The sequence below is a fragment of the Poecilia reticulata genome, linkage group LG20 (genome assembly GCF_000633615.1).
Source record: "Poecilia reticulata strain Guanapo linkage group LG20, Guppy_female_1.0+MT, whole genome shotgun sequence".
Classification (NCBI taxonomy): Eukaryota; Metazoa; Chordata; class Actinopteri; order Cyprinodontiformes; family Poeciliidae; genus Poecilia; species Poecilia reticulata.
In genome coordinates, this window is record NC_024350.1 from 26,333,477 (window position 1) to 26,352,023 (window position 18,547).

General features: G+C 36.3%; 3 protein-coding genes across 4 annotated transcripts; 1 reads left to right on the top strand and 2 right to left on the bottom strand.

Annotated features, from left to right (window-relative positions):
* Nucleotides 1–2,235: 2,235 nt before the first annotated feature.
* LOC103457020 (butyrophilin subfamily 1 member A1-like) lies at nt 2,236–5,880 on the bottom strand. The gene is made up of 2 exons (XM_008396926.2): nt 5,590–5,880; nt 2,236–2,694 (listed from the first exon to the last, which is right to left on the bottom strand). The coding sequence occupies exons 1-2, from the start codon at nt 5,654–5,656 to the stop codon at nt 2,261–2,263; spliced, it is 501 nt and encodes a 166-aa protein (XP_008395148.1). The 5' UTR covers nt 5,657–5,880; the 3' UTR covers nt 2,236–2,260.
* A 1,095-nt stretch (nt 5,881–6,975) lies between these two features.
* Nucleotides 6,976–11,066, bottom strand: LOC108165689 (CD276 antigen-like). 2 transcript variants are annotated; one of them, XM_017301817.1, is made up of 7 exons: nt 10,982–11,066; nt 9,772–10,086; nt 8,841–9,104; nt 8,379–8,666; nt 8,171–8,275; nt 8,074–8,095; nt 6,976–7,898 (listed from the first exon to the last, which is right to left on the bottom strand). In XM_017301817.1, the coding sequence occupies exons 1-6, from the start codon at nt 11,061–11,063 to the stop codon at nt 8,082–8,084; spliced, it is 1,068 nt and encodes a 355-aa protein (XP_017157306.1). In that variant the 5' UTR covers nt 11,064–11,066; the 3' UTR covers nt 6,976–7,898; nt 8,074–8,081. The 2 variants fall into 2 exon arrangements, 1 of the variants encoding a protein (XP_017157306.1); XR_001776011.1 differs by having other exon boundaries at nt 8,074–8,275.
* A 5,307-nt stretch (nt 11,067–16,373) lies between these two features.
* LOC103457039 (CD276 antigen-like) lies at nt 16,374–18,244 on the top strand. The gene is made up of 6 exons (XM_008396945.1): nt 16,374–16,419; nt 16,710–16,796; nt 16,884–17,015; nt 17,145–17,399; nt 17,726–18,013; nt 18,116–18,244. Exons 1-6 carry the CDS (start codon nt 16,374–16,376, stop codon nt 18,241–18,243), a joined length of 936 nt encoding a protein of 311 aa, XP_008395167.1. The 3' UTR covers nt 18,244.
* Nucleotides 18,245–18,547: the final 303 nt, after the last annotated feature.

The window sequence follows — 18,547 nt, forward strand, 5'->3', positions numbered from 1 at the left end:
CGCTGCCGCTGCCGCTGCTGCTGCTGCTGCTTCCTAAACTCTCCTGGAGAGGAAAAGAACGGGAGACAAATTAGATTCTGTGTTTAAAACTTCAGAATCACGATTCTTCCATATTCCCACGTTTCTGTCTGTGTGACATTTCCAATGATTGGAATAAGTGCAATGAATGTTTAAAAGTAATTTTTGCATGTTTATTGAACGTTGTATCTGACGTCACAGCATGTTGGAGGTAATGATGAGTGAAATGACCTTTGTGATTTGAGGAAGCGCAGCAGCAGGAGGGCAGCTGTTCCTGTGAGTAAAGCCACAGCAGCCGCAGCGCCGACAGCAGCAGGAACCCAGGAGGAACCTGCAACTACATCAACAAAAACCCTTTCAAAGTAAAGGCTTTAGCTCTGAAGACAAGCTTCTTCAAAGACTGTAGCAGTCAGTATTGCAGCGGTTTGAAGGAGACCTCTGACTGAAGACACTCTGTCACAGAAGAACCGTTTGTGGCCGGAAGTTTACATACCCTCATCATTACTATGACAAATATGTAATTAGATTGACACCATAACAGTAAATACTTTGATCTGCATCATAAATATGAAACATTTACATTTTCTCATCTGAACATTTAATTATATGCTTGAATATTATTACTATATGTTGGTATTTTTTAGCATTTTTCTTCTTTGTTTATTATTCAGTTTGATTATTGTCCTCAGTCAGTCTTCTGGTTATATTTATGTTTTAATTGCTGTTTGTAAATTATATTAATATTATATGATGCTGTTGTTTTATTTCCTGTTGAGTTTCTGCAGATGAAACATTTTAATTTTGGAAAAAATTGAAGGATTTTCAGCATAAATCCTGACAAACTATTCAGCTCAATTCGATTTGATTTACTCAAATTAATTTAATAAAATGTGTTTTACTTCAGTTAAACTCAAGTAACTGAACTCAATATATTTTTAATTCAGTTCAGTGTAATTTAATTTAAATCTGTTCAAGTCAATTTAATTTTTCCAGTTACATTTGCTTCAGTTCAATTGGATTTGAGTTAACGTCACTTAACCGAATTTAATAAATGTAAATTTCTTCAGGTTTTTGAAGTATTGTAATATTAATGGGGTGTATGTAGACATCTGAGCCTGCGACCCTCATTAATTCACTCAGTTTGTTTTATTCGCTGTTTTTAAGGTGATTCCGTGTTTCCCGGGTTGCCAGGTTGGGTTCGTACCCGGGTGTTTCCGTATCCTCAGCACCGTGCCGCTGATCACCGCCTCCTCCTCGTTGCTCATCTCGCAGCTGTACAGCCCCTCCTGCTGGGCGGTCAGACCCCGCAGCGTCAGGCCGCCCCACGCCGTCACGGCCTTCACGTGTTTCCTCCAGGCCTCCGTCACGCTGTGGCCGCCGTCCGTCCGGTTGCTGCTCAGGACGATCCGGCTGCGGTTGAACCTCCAAACGAGCCGCGTCACGGTCAGGTTCCAGGCCGAGCAGTTGATGGTCACTTCCGCTTCCGGCACGCTGACAGAAACTTAAACCAGGACCCAAAATCAGGTGTGCAAATTTACACTGTAAAAACACAAAATATTTGTATCTAGTTGTAGTGCAAATATTTCACCATGTTTCCATTTTATTTCACTTATAACAAGAGAAAAATGTCTAATAAAGAAATAATCTGTCAGTGGATTTAAAAGGTTTTTTCAATCAATATTAAGGAATTATTGACCTGAAATAAGCTCCTCCTGAAAAGTTAGTTTCGTTTTCCTTAATATTGATTAAAAAGTAATTGTTCCACACAAGATATTTTCCCAGAATTGAAGGTAAAACAATCTGCAAGTAAAACTAGTACTTTTAAAAATCAATATTAAGGAATTATTCACATAAATAAGTTGCTATATCTTGTTGAAAATATACTTATAATAATTTGTTTGCCTTATTTCAGGTCTGCCGAGATATTTGCACTAAAAATCGACATAAATCCTTGTTAATATTTGGTGATTTGCAGTCAGATCACCTGGTGTGAAGACGGTGACCTTCCTGCTGCTCCTCCTGGTGCTGAAGCTGCAGCTGAAGGTCAGGAAGGAAACGCCCTCCGACAGCGTCAGGGAGCTGTTGATGTCGTAGCGCTGCTCTGCGGTGCGGCTCACTATGATGGCGCTCTGTACGCTGGTGTTGGACGAAGCCCTAACGGACCAGCTGTGCTCCGGACTGGGGTAGATCCCCTCTGAGCTGCAGCTCATCCTGTTCCCCATCGCTTCCATTTTCAGTTCAGTCACCGGAGCTGCGAGAAAAAAGGAAAGAGAAAAGTGAGGATCTGTAAATGTTTCCTGCAGCAGTGAGTGTTTCTCCTACCGTCCACCATCAGGTTGATGAATGAGTGACTGTTAGCAGCAGAGCTGCTGGTGAAGCACTCATATCGCCCCTCGTCCTGAACTCTGACCCCTCTGAGCAGCAGAGAGGCGTTTCCTCTGGAGATCTGATCCCAGAAGAGAGACGCTCTGCCTCTGAAGCGCTGGTCCTGCTGACCCGGCTGGTCCTGCTGACCCGGCTGGTCCTGCTGACCCGGCTCACTCTGATCGCTGTGAAATGAGCGGACCGGAACCGGCCGGGCTTTCAGCTGAGCCCAGTGGATGTGGATCTCTCTGCTGCTGTGGAAGCGACACGGCAGGACGCAGCTCTCCATGTAGACACAGGAAACATCGACGTCTGAAACACAACATGGAGACATGAAACTAAAATATACAACAAAATAAAGCAAATACATGATAGAAATACACATATTAGAACATGTCAAAACACTTAAATACCAAGAAAAACATGATCTACACTGCAAAAACACAAAATCTTAACAAGTACTTTGTCTAGTTTCTAGTGTAAATATTTTTGATTCACTTAAAATACAACAAAACTAACATTTAAAGCAACTAACACAAATAAATAAAACTTTAATGTTGATGAAAAACTATTAGTTCCACTGCACAGATATGTTCCCAAGATAAATAAAAAGATAAGTGAATCTATTATTAGTTTTGTTTTATTTCTAGTGCTCAAAATATTTAAACCAGAAACTCAACAAAAATACTTTTAAGTTTTTGAAGTTAAACGTTAGAAAACTGCTGAAGAGCAACAAACATGTGGAATCAGCAAAAATAGATATTAGATACATCAGATATTATCATGTTAATAACATTAAATTAAAAAATATTAAGCATAAATCATGAAAAATAATTTATTGACAAGGATATGAGTAAATAATTCTGAATAAAAATATGAAAAAGTAAACAAATGTATGAAACTATAAACTAGTGTTTCACACATTTATTTTTATACACTGTATAAAAAACTTAAATCAGACTAAAATGTTCCTGTCAGTTATAATTAGCTCAATTATTTCTATGTACAGAACAAGAAGGTATATATTTTATGTATGTTTTAATGTTTTAGACATTTTTATACCCTTAAACTATGAAACTCGGATCGAATCTTTTTCAGCTGGTTGTTTTAAAACGTCCTGCAGAAATTAATTTGAGCTGATCTGACTGTGATAAACTCAGGTGTGTCGACATTCAACCATCAGGAAGTCAAACTGGGGCTTTCCCAGGATGCTAACCCTGGTTAGCTTTGGACCTGAAACTGGAGTTTAATATCAACGTTTCTGTGTGAAAATCTGATTTCAGGCGTTCAGTAAATGTATCAAAATAATGTTTAAGTTCTGAAATGCTACTTTAGAGGTGAGATCCAGAAATAACTTGTAGTTTCTGAGACTTTGAGGGAAAAATGGAAGCTTGACAATGAAATGAAATGTTTCATGTTTCAAAATGTCCGGTTCTTGGAAGTGGCAAAGTAATCTTTAAGAAAATAAGAAGCAGAAGGAATCCTGCACGTTTCTCAGAAAGTCAAACAAAGTAAAGTGTCAGGAAACGAGCAGCGAGTTCTGAGAACTGAACCTTTAAACGCCTGGAAGGAACCTGGTCGCTCCAGGAAGGGAGAGAAAGTAACCAGTTAGTTTTACCTTATAGGTTGGAGATTTTTAATCCAAACCACTAAACAAATGTTAAATAGAGCATCAGCTTCATCTTAATGTGGTGAATCTTTTCTTATTGATTAAACAATAATCAATAATGTCAGACATCAGGAGGATATTTAATCTGTTCTGGATGTAAACGGACCAATCGAACAGCTGGAGACGAACTGAGGAGATTCTGAAACAATAATCATCTGAAACAGATAAATGATCAGATTTACTCAATAACTGATCGTTATTTATTCATATACTGGTGATTAGACATACAGGATAATCTGTTGTTTCATATGGAGTTACCAAATGTAAAGTTATAAAGCCTTTTACAATGTTATTATAATAAACATATTAATAAAATTATCTTTTTATCTCTTCATGATATTATCAGGAGATTAAATTAATGTAAATTTAAACGATCCAAACTGCAATTTAAGAAAGACACAAACTTCTCCTGCTCACAAAATAAATCTTTATTTTAAAAAATAAATGCTTTGTTTATTGTTAAGCAGGTAATTTATTTTATAAAAATATTTAATAACTAATTCTGAGTTGAAGATTTTGGTTCATGTACAAAACGTTTGGACAGCAGTGGTTAAGATTTCATTTTTAGAGAGAAGCAGAGCTGTAGAAAATAAATAATATCAGATTTTAACTAAATGTTAGCAATTCGGTTACATTAATATAGTGATAAAAACTAAACATAATCTGACAGCAATGAGTCAAATGTTTGTTTTGAATATGAAAATAAAATATTTACATAGCGAAGCATAACATCAAAAATGTTTATTTTTATAAATTAATTTTAGTTTGAGGAAAAATAAACTTATCAATGTTTCAACCCTTCAACCACTTACATAATATCACATTTATTACATGTATAATTCAGACATAAAACAACTAAATCCATATTTTAGAGGATATATTTAATTTTACTTACATGGATGAACAATTATTTCATTAAATTTCAGCAAAAATATCTAAACTAGCATCAATAAAAAAATTTCAACAATAATTTACTGTTATTATATATTATATTCAGCAATAAGAACATGTTAATGTGATAAACAGTTTATTATTCATATCTTTACTGATACACAGAAGCTTCAACTCTGAATTTAAATATTTTAAACTGATTTAATTCTAATAAAAAAATTATCTTTAATATTAAACAATTCCTGCATATTTTCTGGTAATTGTTTATTTCTGATTTTGTAAAGAATTACAGCTGTCTGTAGCTTTACTATGAAAATTAATTTAATAACTTGGATTTTAAAAATAGTCTGTTAAACATCTGAACTTATTGATTATTGATTTTGCTCTTTTTGTTACTGCCTGTAGTGTAGATTTATAATTACACAGGTTCAGATTAATGAACAGTAAAACAATGTAAAATCAGGTCTATTGTTCCTGTTTGTGTCACAAATTCAGGTTAAGTTCAGTTTATATCATATAAAACCCATTTAGACGTTTAACTAAAACAAAGACATCGTCAGCTAAGATTTCATAATGATAAATAACAGGATGGTGACCGATCCTAGAAATCTGCATCATATTCCTCCATCAGTGAATCGTTTACTGACCTGCAGACCAAACGGCCTTCAGCCACAGAAACAGCAGATTCAGCAGAAAGACGGAGCAGCTCAACATTTTCCAGCTTCATGTCATCAAAGACCTGATTGGAACAAATGAACCAGATTCAACGGGAAGAAACAGTTTGTCTCCGAGGACTGACTGGTTTTTCCTGATCAATATCAAATACATGACATGTTTGCGTCTAAGTTTTCCTTATGGGAAGCCGCAGAGGACAAACAGGAGTTGAGTCAACAACCATCTGCTGTGTGACGTTCGTCGCTCTGCAAACAGAAACAGCAGCTCAGCTCAGAAACTGTTTGTTTGATCTGTTACATTTTAAAACAGATTTATTTTTATTAGCTGAAACTATAAATGCAATGATTTTAGAAAATAAATCTGAAATTTTGATTCATTTTTTTACCCATCACGTTATTGAATGAATTATTCTTAAAGATGAACATCAAACATAAAAAAATAACTGCTCCAGTTCATTTGGAGTAATATTTACTTTGCACTCAGAAATGTTTTATAACTTTCACTTGAAAAACTCTGAATTAATTTTACTCTGTAATAAGATGTTTGTCAATTTTACTTACACATTTAAGCAAAATGTTCTCTTACTTTGCAAATAAAATGTTATTGGACATAAACCTGTTACATCAGGTTCCCTCCTGCTGCCTAACCACATTTTATGCATTTGTTAAATTAGAAATATTAAAATAGTTCAGAATACTTGGTGTGACAGATTAAGTTTATAACATGACAAGCTAATTCAAGTAACACAATAAATATAATGTGAAATTTTAAAATAAACATAACATAAAAATTTGTTGTAAAATTTCAATAATAACTGAAGGTAAAATTTACAGAACCAAGAAGTCATTTTTTCAGTGAGGAAGTTTTTTAGTGAGAAAAACAATAATCAGAATCAAAACAAAACTTCTCCATGTTGATCTGATGAACAAACGGATCTTCACAGTAAAACCAGAAATGAAACCAGTTCTTCACTTTGCTTTGCTCCTCGTTCCTCCTGGTTCAGTTCCTGTTTGAACATCGTGCTGGTCGGTCGCCTGCCGGCGCAGAAAAAACTCCTGCAGCGTAAATAAGAGGATCTGTTTGGACTAAAGTGAAAATCCTGATGTTGCTTCAGTGAAACTTTTGCTTCAAACTGATCCTGACCAGAAGTTTGGTCTCTGTGGTTGATGAGTTAATAACTGACCTGCAGCAGAAATGTGTTCCTAAAGTTTGGTTGATGACAAAAGACAAAATGTTTTAAAATTAATTTGAAAAAGGAAAATGATTAAAAACATTTATCTGTGTTAAATCATGCTGGTCTGCACTTTAAAATCTAACTGAAAGTTTTATTTTTACTGCACTAAATAAAACAGCAGAGATGAAGAAAAATACACTTTAGTTAAAGCCACATATCATTTTACATGTACAGAATAATAAAAGAAAATATTTGCACCATTTGTACTTCAGGAGTCGATCATTTGTTCTAAATTAAAAGCTACATTCATCAAATCTTCAGTAACAGGACAAAACAACTTGATATTAAAACACATTAATGAGAAAATAATCACAACATTTCAGGAAAAGAAAATAATTCAACAAATTATAAAAACTTCAACTAGATTTTACAAAGAAATTTATTGCGGTTTTGGGTATAAATTGAATCAGTGAATTTAATGCAACTTTGTCAACATTTTGCCAAGTTTTTATTTTACTCATAATGTTGAAATATTTAAATTGTTTTAAAATTTAAAACATGTTAAGTTTTCCTTTTTAAACCCAACTGGTTTAATACTGACGTGATATAAAGAAAACATTGGTTTTAGGTCAGCAGTTCATCATAGTACAGGGCAACTACACACACACACACACACACACACACACACACACACACACACACACACACACACGGAGACACACACCACCTCATGTTTCTGGTCAGTGGGAGGAAGCTGGAGTACCCAGGAAGAACCTGACAGGGAGAACAGACTCAGGATTCAAACCCAGAACCTTCCTGATGGGAGGCAACATTTCTACCCTCTGCTCCACTGCGCAGCTCATTTCTCTGATAGGACACGTCAGGATAGTTCTATCCAAAACACTAAATCTGAATTTTTATTGTGAACAATCGACTGTTGCTTCCTCCTTCCCTCTTTATAGATTAAGCCAAAGATCCATGGTAATTATTTTGGTAAAAATTATTGTCTTATTTTGACAAAACATCACTTATTAAAATCCAGGACAGCAGAGTCGTCATTCAGCTGCAGCTTCATGTGAACTTTCAGGACTCTGAAGTTCAACATCTCTGAAATTTAAGATCAAAATATTAAAATTATTCTCTGATTAATAACAGGTTTCCAAAAATTCATGATTCAATTTATGTTAAGGTGAGTTTCAACCTAAGAACATTTTTAACATGAGATGTAATGTTAAAATATATCTAATATATTTTCATCATCTGGACATAAATCTTTACTCACTTTGCAGCTTAAGCTCCTCCTGCTGTGGAGATGAGAAAATACTATTAGTGAGAAACAGATTATTGAAATACAGAAATCAATCAATTTGCTATTTTACCATTTCTACAGCATTTCTTCCATATGATTATTGCTGCAACAATAAAAACACCAACAACAACAACAACACCGATGATGATGCTGATCTGATGATGAGTTCGACTCTCTGAAATAAAAAACAGGAAAGTTTTTCTGAATTAATAACTTTTAATAAAAAGTGTTTGTCATTTCCTAACTGTCGTTCAGACAGCCATGACCTTTGACCTCACCTTGGTTGATCCTCACACAGGTCTTTGTAATAATCGTCTCATCTTTGTTGCTGAGTTCGCAGGTGTAGACCCCCTCCCGCTGTGATGTCATATCCTGTAAGGTGAGGCTTCCTGACCTTGACTCGACCTTCACATGTTTCCTCCAGGCCTCTGAGACTCTGGGGGAGACGCTGGGCTCCGTCTGACTCAGGATGATCTGATCGTTGAACCTCCAGACCAGGCTGGCTGCAGACGAGTTGGAGTCAGAGCAGTGGAGGGTTGTTGTCCTGTAGGGGGCGCTGGTCACTGCTGCAGGGAAGCAGACAGGTGGGACAATAAAGTTTAGAGACAGAAAAGTTTTAATGCAGCTCATTGCTGCTTGTTCTGATGCCATGAAAGGATTCGGTTAAAGTTATTGTGAGTATTTTTCTCTAAAATTAAAGCTAACATGGAGGTAATTTATTAAAGAGACAAAACACTCACATTGTTCCCTGAACGTTGCTCTCCTCTGGTTCCTCCTGGTTCTGATGCTGCAGCTGTAGATCCGATCTGGACCATCTGGACCCGTCAGAGAGCTGCTGACGTTGTAAAGTTGATCTTCAGTTTTCTGGATCCTGGTAGTTTCATTCAGAGTCGTGCTGGATGGAGGCTCAGTGGACCAGGTGAGTTCAGGTTGAGGGTAGATCCCCTCTGAGCTGCAGGTGATCCTGTTTCCATCCTGATGGATCCTGATGTCAGAAACTGGAGCTGCAGGAGAAACAATTGATTAAACCTCACCAGCATTTATCTCTGCATCTCAATGGATGAAGATACTGTCAGTAAATAATGCTGCTGCACTGCAAAAACACAAAATCAAAAGTATTTTTGGTTTGATTTTTAGCACAAATATCTTAGGACACTTGAAATGAGAAAAAACTAACAAGAAAAGTTTCAGCAAGAAATAGGAGCTGGTTTTAAGTCAATAACTTTTGAATATTAAGTACAATTCAACTGTCAGGTTATTTAACTTATAACAAGTCATATTACAACTTACTACAAGACATTTTTACATGGTGTAAGTTAAATAATCTGCCTGTGGAGTTAGTACTTTAAAAATCTAGATTAAGTCTTTATTGACTTAATCTCCTATCTTGCTGGAAAGTTACTTGTCAGTTTTGTTTTATTTCAGCTCAACTAAGACACAAACACTTGGTAAAATTAAATGTTTGCAGTGTTTAACATAAGTTGATGGGTCTCCATCTTAGCTTCAGTATTTCAGCTTATAAAGAAATTCATCTCAGTAAATCTGAAGCTGATCAAAAGGTTTATTTATAGTCATTCAGGTCAAATAGGAAAATAACATGTGAATTAATTAGAAACAGAAACAGATGAATGAAAACATTTAATTCTGCTGGTTAAATCCAGTCTGACCTACCATCAACTTTCAGGTTGATAAATAACTCATTGAATCCTTTGGTGGAGCTCTTGAGACAATGATATCTGCCTTCATCCTGAAGCTTCACTCCTGTTAGTTTCAGTGAGAAGTTATTTCTGGGAATCTGGTCCTTGAATAGTGAGGTTCTGTTTCTAAAGCGCTGGTTCTGGTTTCCCAGCTGGTCTTGGTTTTGGTAGAAGGAGTGAACATTTAGGTCTCCTTTCATATAAAACCAGTGGATGATTAATTCATCTCCATTATCTAAACTACAGGGGAGGATGCAGCTCTGCATGAAATGACAGGACATCTCTGAATCTGAAAGACAGTAAAGAAGAGAATCAGGAAAAATCAGGATTTATTCAGTTTGACTGAAGGGAAACAGATCATGAATAAAAACTGCTGTTGGTGCAAAATGTGAGTTTAGTTTCCCTCCTAAATCTCTAAATCAGTGGTCCCCAAACTACGGCCCGCGGGCCAGATTCGGCCCGCCGCCACATTTGGTCCGGCCCCCTGAACAATACCAGAGAGAATTCAGATTTTTTTTCATATATTGTATTTTCCGGTTTATATGTGGATTTTTCTTCAACCACCAGGGGGCTCTTTAGCAGGAAGTGTGTCCTGTAAACTGAGGGTGTTTTGTTTTGCATGGCGCATTGCTGCTGCCATCTGTTGGACTTTTGGGGAACTGCTTGACTTTTATGTTATGTAATCAGTACGGTTGTTTGCTAGCGGTAGAGCAGATAACAAACACACGTGTCTTATACTTCAAAAGGAGCCTTTATGTTAACATATGAGGAGGAATTCATATGTTAAAGTTACTTTGCTGCAAACCCCCCTCAACCATCCCACCGTCAACAATTTCCAGCAGCGCAGGCGATAAACGTGTTACACTTTTTCTGTTACAAACTGACTCCGGCCCCCACCAGAGAAGGGAAAAGTTATGTGGCCCTCATAGGAAAAAGTTTGGGGACCACTGATCTAAATACAAAGAAAGACTCTCAGCTAAAATAAATAGAATATCTTCGCATGAACAAACCATGTTTGCATTTAAATAAAATGTAATGCACACATGAAGGGAAGGTCCAGATAGACTCTTCACCATGTTGCACCGTGCAGAGTTATCAGGCTCCATGATCTCTGAGAAAACATGTTAATCCTTCACTGAGGATCATAATCGTCTAAAACTGGAAGTAGAACCGAAAACACTCACCTGATGAGGAGAAAGAAAAGAAAAGACACTCTGTGATCACAAGAATCACAAAGATTTTCACTCCATAATGTTCCCGACGCATTTCATGTGCAGAGGAGCAGAAAAATCTACTTCCTTCTTTTCCATCTCTTCATCAAATCTGCTCCTCCTTCGACGTGCTGAGACTTGAATGGAATGGAAACAAATCTGGATTTAGACCATTTAGATCAAGTTTCCCTCAGTAACAACAAAGAGACATTATGGCTTTACTTTGTAAAATAATAAAAAAATAAAATACTCTGTATTTAAAATATCGGCCATTTTTATAGTTCATTTAAATAATTAAAACAGGAGAGATGAAAAATAAACTTTATTTAAATCTACATAATAAAACAAACATTTTCAACATTTATATTAGAAACTGCAGTTTAAAACACAGAATGACAGCCTGTAATTCAGAGACTTTGGTTCTGAATCATAAATGCAGATCAAAGAGTTTAATGAAAGCAAAAAGACAAAAAAAAGAGTAAAGTGTAGAAATTACATAAAAATCTGTATTTTATGTTACAATTTTAACTTTACTCTCCAGTATGTTAAACTTAATTTTTAATTTTTATATTTTAGTACTTTAATTTTTTATGAAGCTACGTGCTTCATTTTCTTTACAACTTGCTGTTATGACACATGAACATCGCCTTCAGGACAATAAGAGATACTTTTATTCTTTCATCACTTAAGAAAAACACAAATCAAATGATGAGAAAATCAGACCCAGATCAGATTTCACATGTAGAAAAACAAAACATGTTAAACATTCATACTTAAACATTATAAGTTTGAAAACTTGAAGACCTGTGTTTACAGACATTTAGACTGATCAGCTGTTTCCCTTTAACACCCTGGATAAAAACCCAAATACAGATAAAAAACAAAGTTTGATCAAATCAAAAATGCTGATCAGTGAACAGCTTCAGTCACATCAGAAACAAAACAAACTTACTGTTGTAAATTACACATTTAAAACATGCAATTAGTGTCTATTAGAGATTATGGGGGCTACACAGTGGTGCAGTTGGTAGAGCTGTTGCCTTGCAGCACGAAGGTTCTGGGTTCGATTCCCGGCCTGGGGTCTTTCTGCATGGAGTCTCCATGTTCTCCCTGTGCATGGTGGGTTTTCTCCGGGTACTCCGGTTTCCTCCCACAGTCCAAAAACATGACTGTCAGGTTAATTGGCCTCTACAAATTGCCCCTAGGTGTGAGAGTGTCTGTGCATGGTTGTGTGTCTCTGTGTTGCCCTGCGACAGACTGGCGACCTGTCCAGGTGACCCCGCCTCTCGCCCGGAACGTTAGCTGGAGAGGAACCAGCAACCCTCCCGACCCCACTGAGGGACAAGGGTGAAAGAAAATGGATGGATGGATAGAGATTATGGAGTAAAAACATGATCATAAAAACCAAAATCTCCCTGAAATCAGTGAATAAAAGTTTTATAATTTCCTGCTTTGTTTGCAGCAGCAGAATCTGTTAAACTTGAAGTCATTTAATGGTAAAAATGTTCTGATCAGCCAACCGGATCCTCTGAATGTGAAAACATGAACGAGCTTGAAATGATCTGAACATGTTGAAACCTGCAGACTGGATTCTGCTGCTCTCAGCTGAAACTGGAACCAGGAAGGGAAAACTGGGACTTTTATGTGCAATAATGAATCTGTATGAGCGTTTATAACATGGATCACATGGTTACTAAATATTAAACATTCAGAGTGTTTTATGTGTCTGTTATTCCTTGTAAGTCCAGTAAAATTACATTCAGAAATCCTGAATTTTAATGCATTTAGTTCATTTAAAAGATTTCAGTGCAGAATCCACTGAGGACAACAAGCTGCATCATCATTTCAATCATATTTTTACATCATTTCATCTGGCTGCTGGTTTAAAATAGGTGGTCAGTAACCACACAGTAAATATACAGTTTAATGGCTCAGAGGTATTGGTGTAACATGTGTAGAAAGAGTTAAACTAAAACCCAACAGACTCAGTACTGTGTTGATTTTCTGCCTCCTGGTATTTTACATGTTTAACTCAAACCATAAAATCACTTAAAGTTAAAATTGACTGGAAACAAGTTCTGCTATCATTTCCTGTTATCTACTGAAAGTATTATCAGAAGCTTTATGCTGTGAACAGTTATATTTGGAAATGTATTTTTATTCACTTTACCTGTTTTGTTCAAATTTATTCTCAAATTAAATCATAAGTTCTGATCAGTTTCTCAGCATTCCAGACTTTTCACCAAATACTTTTAGATTTGAGAACTACTTTTGACTTTTACTCCAATAAATACTTGTGAGGGATTTACCCTCTCCCTTACAGCTGATGGTTTTTGTGTACTTTATATATTCTAATTTATTTGGTACATGTATTTTGTGTTTGGGGGAAGTAACTTGATTTATTTACTTGTTGTAATCATTCTTTCTTTGAGGTCACCTGGTCATGTGTTGCCATGGAAGCGCGCCCATGAACAGTGCTGACAAGGTGTTTTCAATCAGCAATTTGAGTTCAGTAGGTAAGCTAATAAAAAGACAATTTCTAAAGTTTGATTATTACTTTCATGGTTATTGTATAACTTATGTTCTGGTACAAAAGATCCTACTGAGTTTTCTCTGAGCATCACGGTAATATTTATGACATTCGCTCTGATTCTAAAGTATTCCTGCTTCTCAACTGCTTGTCAGGCAGAATAAATATCACATGACCCACAAACAGAGGAGAGATGTTTACTGGTCAAAGTTCAAGTCTCTCATCATACATGCACTGCAGATCAAATCACTTTGATCAGATCACCTGATCAAAGTCAGAAATCTGTCCTGTATATTTTATCTTGAAGCCTAACTTAACAAAAAAAAAACAAGTAAAAATACCTTTTTTAATTTTTCCCATTCATCAAGTATTTTACAAATCTTTAATATTTGGAAAGACTATGATTTTAAGAGTTAATTTTAAAAAAATTGCAAAGTATAGAGAATATGTTTGTGAAAATTGCAAAAGATTTCCAATTGCCTCAGTAATGAACACGCATTTCTGACTGTGTTCATATCATGCAGGTTTTCATCGTCTCCTGCACCAATTCTAATGTTGCAGTTTCTGGCCGATGTGTGACATTTATCAGTCTTTATCTCCAACAGTGAGAGGCGGAGGTCAGGTCACCAGTCCATCACTGGGAAACATGAGAAGAAGATCCAAGTCCAGATCCTTGAGGTGTTTCTGACCAAATTAGAGAAACGAATTAACCAAACAGCCACGTTTCTGGACAGAGGGCAGGAAGAGCTGCACCTGGAAGGAACCACTGCGAGCATCAAGGTTATAGTTTTATAAAACTAACTAAAATAATGAAAACTGAAATTGAGAAAACATTTTCCTTTACTGAAAGAAATAAAGTAAAGAGCTGCAGGGGAGGATGTAAAAAAAAAAAAAAAAAAAAAAAAAAAACTAGAAAGAGTTTTGAAATTAGATGGTTCAGCAAAAGGAAGCATCTTTATGCACCAATACCACAGAGGTGGCTGTAAATCTTAAAATGCATCTAAAAATTATTCCCCATTAATTAATACGTTGTAATTAATGAGGGAAAAACTACAACTAAATAAAATCACACTGTGAGTTTAAAACTAAGACTTTAGATTATTTGTTTTTGTGTTCATGAATCTATTTGTTAGCTTGATGTGAAATGTAGTTATTTCTCACCCAACCAGTCGGCCAGTCAACTGTCGGCAAATAACTTTTGAACTGCAGGAGGATCCAGTTGAAGATCACCCAGGAGGTTAAAATGAGATGGAACAAGATTTTCACTAGGATTTTAATCATTCATGTCTCAACGGGTCTCTGAACGCCTCCAGCTTCTCCACTGTCAAACTGTGGTTCTGAATCCAAACAGGTTTTTAGCAGGAAATGTGTCGTAATGCCACTAATACACATGATAACATGCAGCACAGCAGCTGCATGTCAGCAGATGAACCATCCAGTGGCTTCATTCAATAAAATCCGTTTTTTATTGTAGAAATTTAAAAGAACAACAAAATCCAAGGTCAGTGAAACTCTAAATGCAGCTGTAAGGAAACATCTGCTGTTTCAACAAGCCGTGTGCAGAAGGCAGCGAACAGGAAGGTTCAGAGGTCAGATTGGACCAAATGTTAACTTCAGGCCTGCAGCAGAAACTATTTATTCATCACAAAGTATCAGTGGAACGTCTTCATCCGATGGTTCATCTGCTGTTAGTAAAGAGATCTGATCATCTGCTGCTCCTCTGAGCTTCACTCTTTAAATTTGATGGTTTCAGGAGGAAGTCGTGACGTCAGCAGCTGGTTTCACTGAAGATGGTGGTAAATTTACATCTATAATTCACATTTATGGTTTCGCCATTTTAAATTGTAAATTTTTTATACAGAAGTAACAGAACAACCTCATTAAATTGCAAAACACTTATTGGATGGCAGATCATGACATTCTTTAGATACAGACTTTAAAAATCAAACCTGAAGTGATTTAAAATCTATTTTAAGGTAAATTAGGAAAACACCTGAGTTAACTCTTAATTTGTGAATGAAAAAATGAAATCAGAGTGATTATTGTTTTATCTTTATAACTGTGACTCTGTGCAGCTGGACTGCAGCATGAAGCTCCTCACTGATGAATGAGGAGATTAACTAAACATTATTTTAACGTTTTAATCTTTACTTGACCTGAACAGTTTTAAATAATACAAAACTAAAACTGAGGCAGGTTTAAACTGACAAGTTTGTTGCATTTAATATTCAGGAAATCACAGAACATGAAGGCCAACATGCAGCTTCTCTCTGTTCGGTTATCAAAGTGAGATTTCCTCTGAAAACCACAAACATCAAACACCAACCTGACATGTTTTCTCTCCTCCGGTGGTTTTATCATAAAGCTGATCAGAACAAATTAACAGAACAAACTTTCTCCTTACAACCAGAAGAAACTCTGAGATAAATGAAGCTTCACGTCATCAGTTACTCTGGATTGAATATTAATTATATTATTAGGAATACAGTAAATTCTTAATAAAGCTGAGGTGCAGGTTAATAATTTGTTTCTTCATAGTTTTGCAGCAAATACTTGATAACTAGAAGTAAAATGATCAGAACCAGGAGATTCTTGTTTTTAGTGTTTTTACCTGTTCTGTGGACTTTTGGTGAGTAAAACATTTATTGCTGCTTTTATTTTATTATTATTCAGATGTTAGCATCAAACTACAGCTTTTAAAGGGAACCAGGATTAGTTGAACATGTTGGTCTAAATATGTCACGATTTTCCTATTAAATAAAATATTGCTGCTTGTGATACACTAAAACTTATAATTACTTCAAAAATAAACATCTTTTGTTACATTTTTCACCCATGGAGGTTGCCATGTTTTCTCCTGCTCGGATGATGACGCGGTTTGGTCTGTTATGTACCGGAGTCTATAGAATAAACACAGGAAGGCTAACTTCACTCAAGTTGTTGTTTATCAAATTGCGTTTAACTTGAGAAATTTTGGATAATGTCACACTGTGTCACTAGTGGCTGAACCAGAACCAGAACTTTTGGTTCAGTGAACATCATCTGGATCATGGAGATTATTTGCTGAGATCTTGTTTCCAGGCAGGTTTTTCTCTGATCCTTCGGAGGATCTGGGTTTCCTCCTCAACAACATTCAACTCAACTCTCACCTGTTTTTATCTCTTATTGCAGCCACTGGAACCGTGTCCTGTCTTCACAACCAGGACTGCATTTTACCATGTCGGATCGATGACGGGATCGACTCCATCACATGGAAACGTGAAAATCAACAGTCTCAGATTGTATCGTATGACCAGGGCAACTTCAGCTACTCTGAGAGCTTCAGATCCTGAGCGTCTCTGTCAGAGGATCAGATCTCTAGAGGAAACGGTGATCTGCTGCTGAGAGGAGTGAAGGTTGATGATGAGAGAAAATATTTGTGTATTGCAAATATAAATGGCACCTATGACGGACATTTTGTTGACCTTACAGTAGAAGGTAGGACACATTCATTTGAAAACATTACTTTCAAATGATAAGATTCTGAGAGTTGCACTTTTATTTTGGGATTCCCAGATACTTTTTTCTGTAAAGTTGCTCTTTTTTATTTTCTCATTTTGTTTTCAGCTCCAGTTTCTGACATCAGGATCCATCAGGATGGAAACAGGATCACCTGCAGCTCAGAGGGGATCTACCCTCAACCTGAACTCACCTGGTCCACTGAGCCTCCATCCAACACGGCTCTGAATGAAACTACCAGGATCCATCAGACTGAAGATCAGCTTTATGACATCAGCAGCTCTCTGACGGGTCCAGATCTGATCTACAGCTGCAGCATCAGAACCAGGAGGAACCAGAGGAGAGCAACTTTAGATATTCCAGGTCCAGAAAGTTCTGATAACATTTAATGAACTTAATTTGACTTTTACTGTAAACCTCATCATGAAACATGCAGATTGCTTCAATATTTACTTCATCATACTTTAATATCTGTCAATATAATTTATTGACAGAAACATTTTTACATTGATGCTGATTTATATAATATTTGTAGTTTATTCCTCTGCAGATGTTTTTATTGTTGATGTTCATGCAACACTTTATTCATTAAAGATTTCTCTGCTGATTTCTGTCTAAATGTTGTTAAAGCTTCAATCTTTCTCATTAAAGTCTAGAAACCATGAACTCATCTCTATTTTCCATTTCAGTCTCTGTGGGTTTCTCAGGTTCTCAGGTCTCAATCTGCTGCTCTTCCTTCAACATTTCTGCCTCCAGTTTGGTCTGGAGGTTCAACCACATTCAGATCATCCTGACCAAGACTGACAGAAACATCTACAACGTCTCAGAGGACTGGAGGAAACATGTGAGGGACGTTTCAGCGTCCGGCAGCCTCACGTTACAGGATCTGACCTCAGATCAGGAGGGAGTTTACAGCTGTGAGCTCAGTGACGATGAGGAGACCATTATAACTCAGCTCTATCTGAGGAGGACTGGAGGTAACGGGATTCAGAATTTAAGCTCCATTAGATGGGAAAAATCTAATGTTCTAAACTACAAATGAGTCTCTAAGCTAAACTCCTGAACTTCTTTGGTTTCAGAGAATCTGGTGGTTTCTGAACTCATCAGACGGACGGTGGTTTGTGTTGTGATTGCAGCAGCAGCAGCTGCTGGATTCATGATGCTCTACAAGAAGAAAGTGGAGGAAAGTGAAGCTCTGCAGCTTTAAACCTTTCATTCATTCATGGTAAAATGTTTTAATTCTCACATTTTACCGTCAACATGATTTATGAACTTTGATATGTTCATATTTTTTAATTCTTTCTCATATTTGCATGTATTTCAGATTTTTTTCCTAAATGAAGATTTTACCGTATGTTTCATCTTCTGCCCAGCAGGCGGCAGAAGATGAAACATCGCATTTATATTCTACCAGCTAAACTTTCTCAGAATCTTTATTGATACCATGATTTTCATTTCTGTAGAAAGATTTTTACATAATGTTTTGTTATTGTATAAATACTTTGTTCTTT

Bases quoted from the DNA above. Each gene is read 5' to 3' on its own strand.
- LOC103457020 (XM_008396926.2), bottom strand. From the start codon at position 5,656: ATGTTGAGCTGCTCCGTCTTTCTGCTGAATCTGCTGTTTCTGTGGCTG. The intron at 2,695-5,589 runs GTCAGTAAACGA...GTTGTGTTTCAG, and splicing joins GAAGGCCGTTTGGTCTGCAG to ACGTCGATGTTTCCTGTGTC.
- LOC108165689 (XM_017301817.1), bottom strand. From the start codon at position 11,063: ATGCGTCGGGAACATTATGGAGTGAAAATCTTTGTGATTCTTGTGATC. The intron at 9,105-9,771 runs GTAGGTCAGACT...TTTCTCCTGCAG, and splicing joins TATCAACCTGAAAGTTGATG to CTCCAGTTTCTGACATCAGG. The intron at 8,667-8,840 runs GTGAGTGTTTTG...GCTTCCCTGCAG, and splicing joins AGCAACGTTCAGGGAACAAT to CAGTGACCAGCGCCCCCTAC.
- LOC103457039 (XM_008396945.1), top strand. From the start codon at position 16,374: ATGGAGGTTGCCATGTTTTCTCCTGCTCGGATGATGACGCGGTTTG. The intron at 16,797-16,883 runs GTGAAAATCAAC...CGTCTCTGTCAG, and splicing joins CGACTCCATCACATGGAAAC to AGGATCAGATCTCTAGAGGA. The intron at 18,014-18,115 runs GTAACGGGATTC...CTTTGGTTTCAG, and splicing joins CTATCTGAGGAGGACTGGAG to AGAATCTGGTGGTTTCTGAA.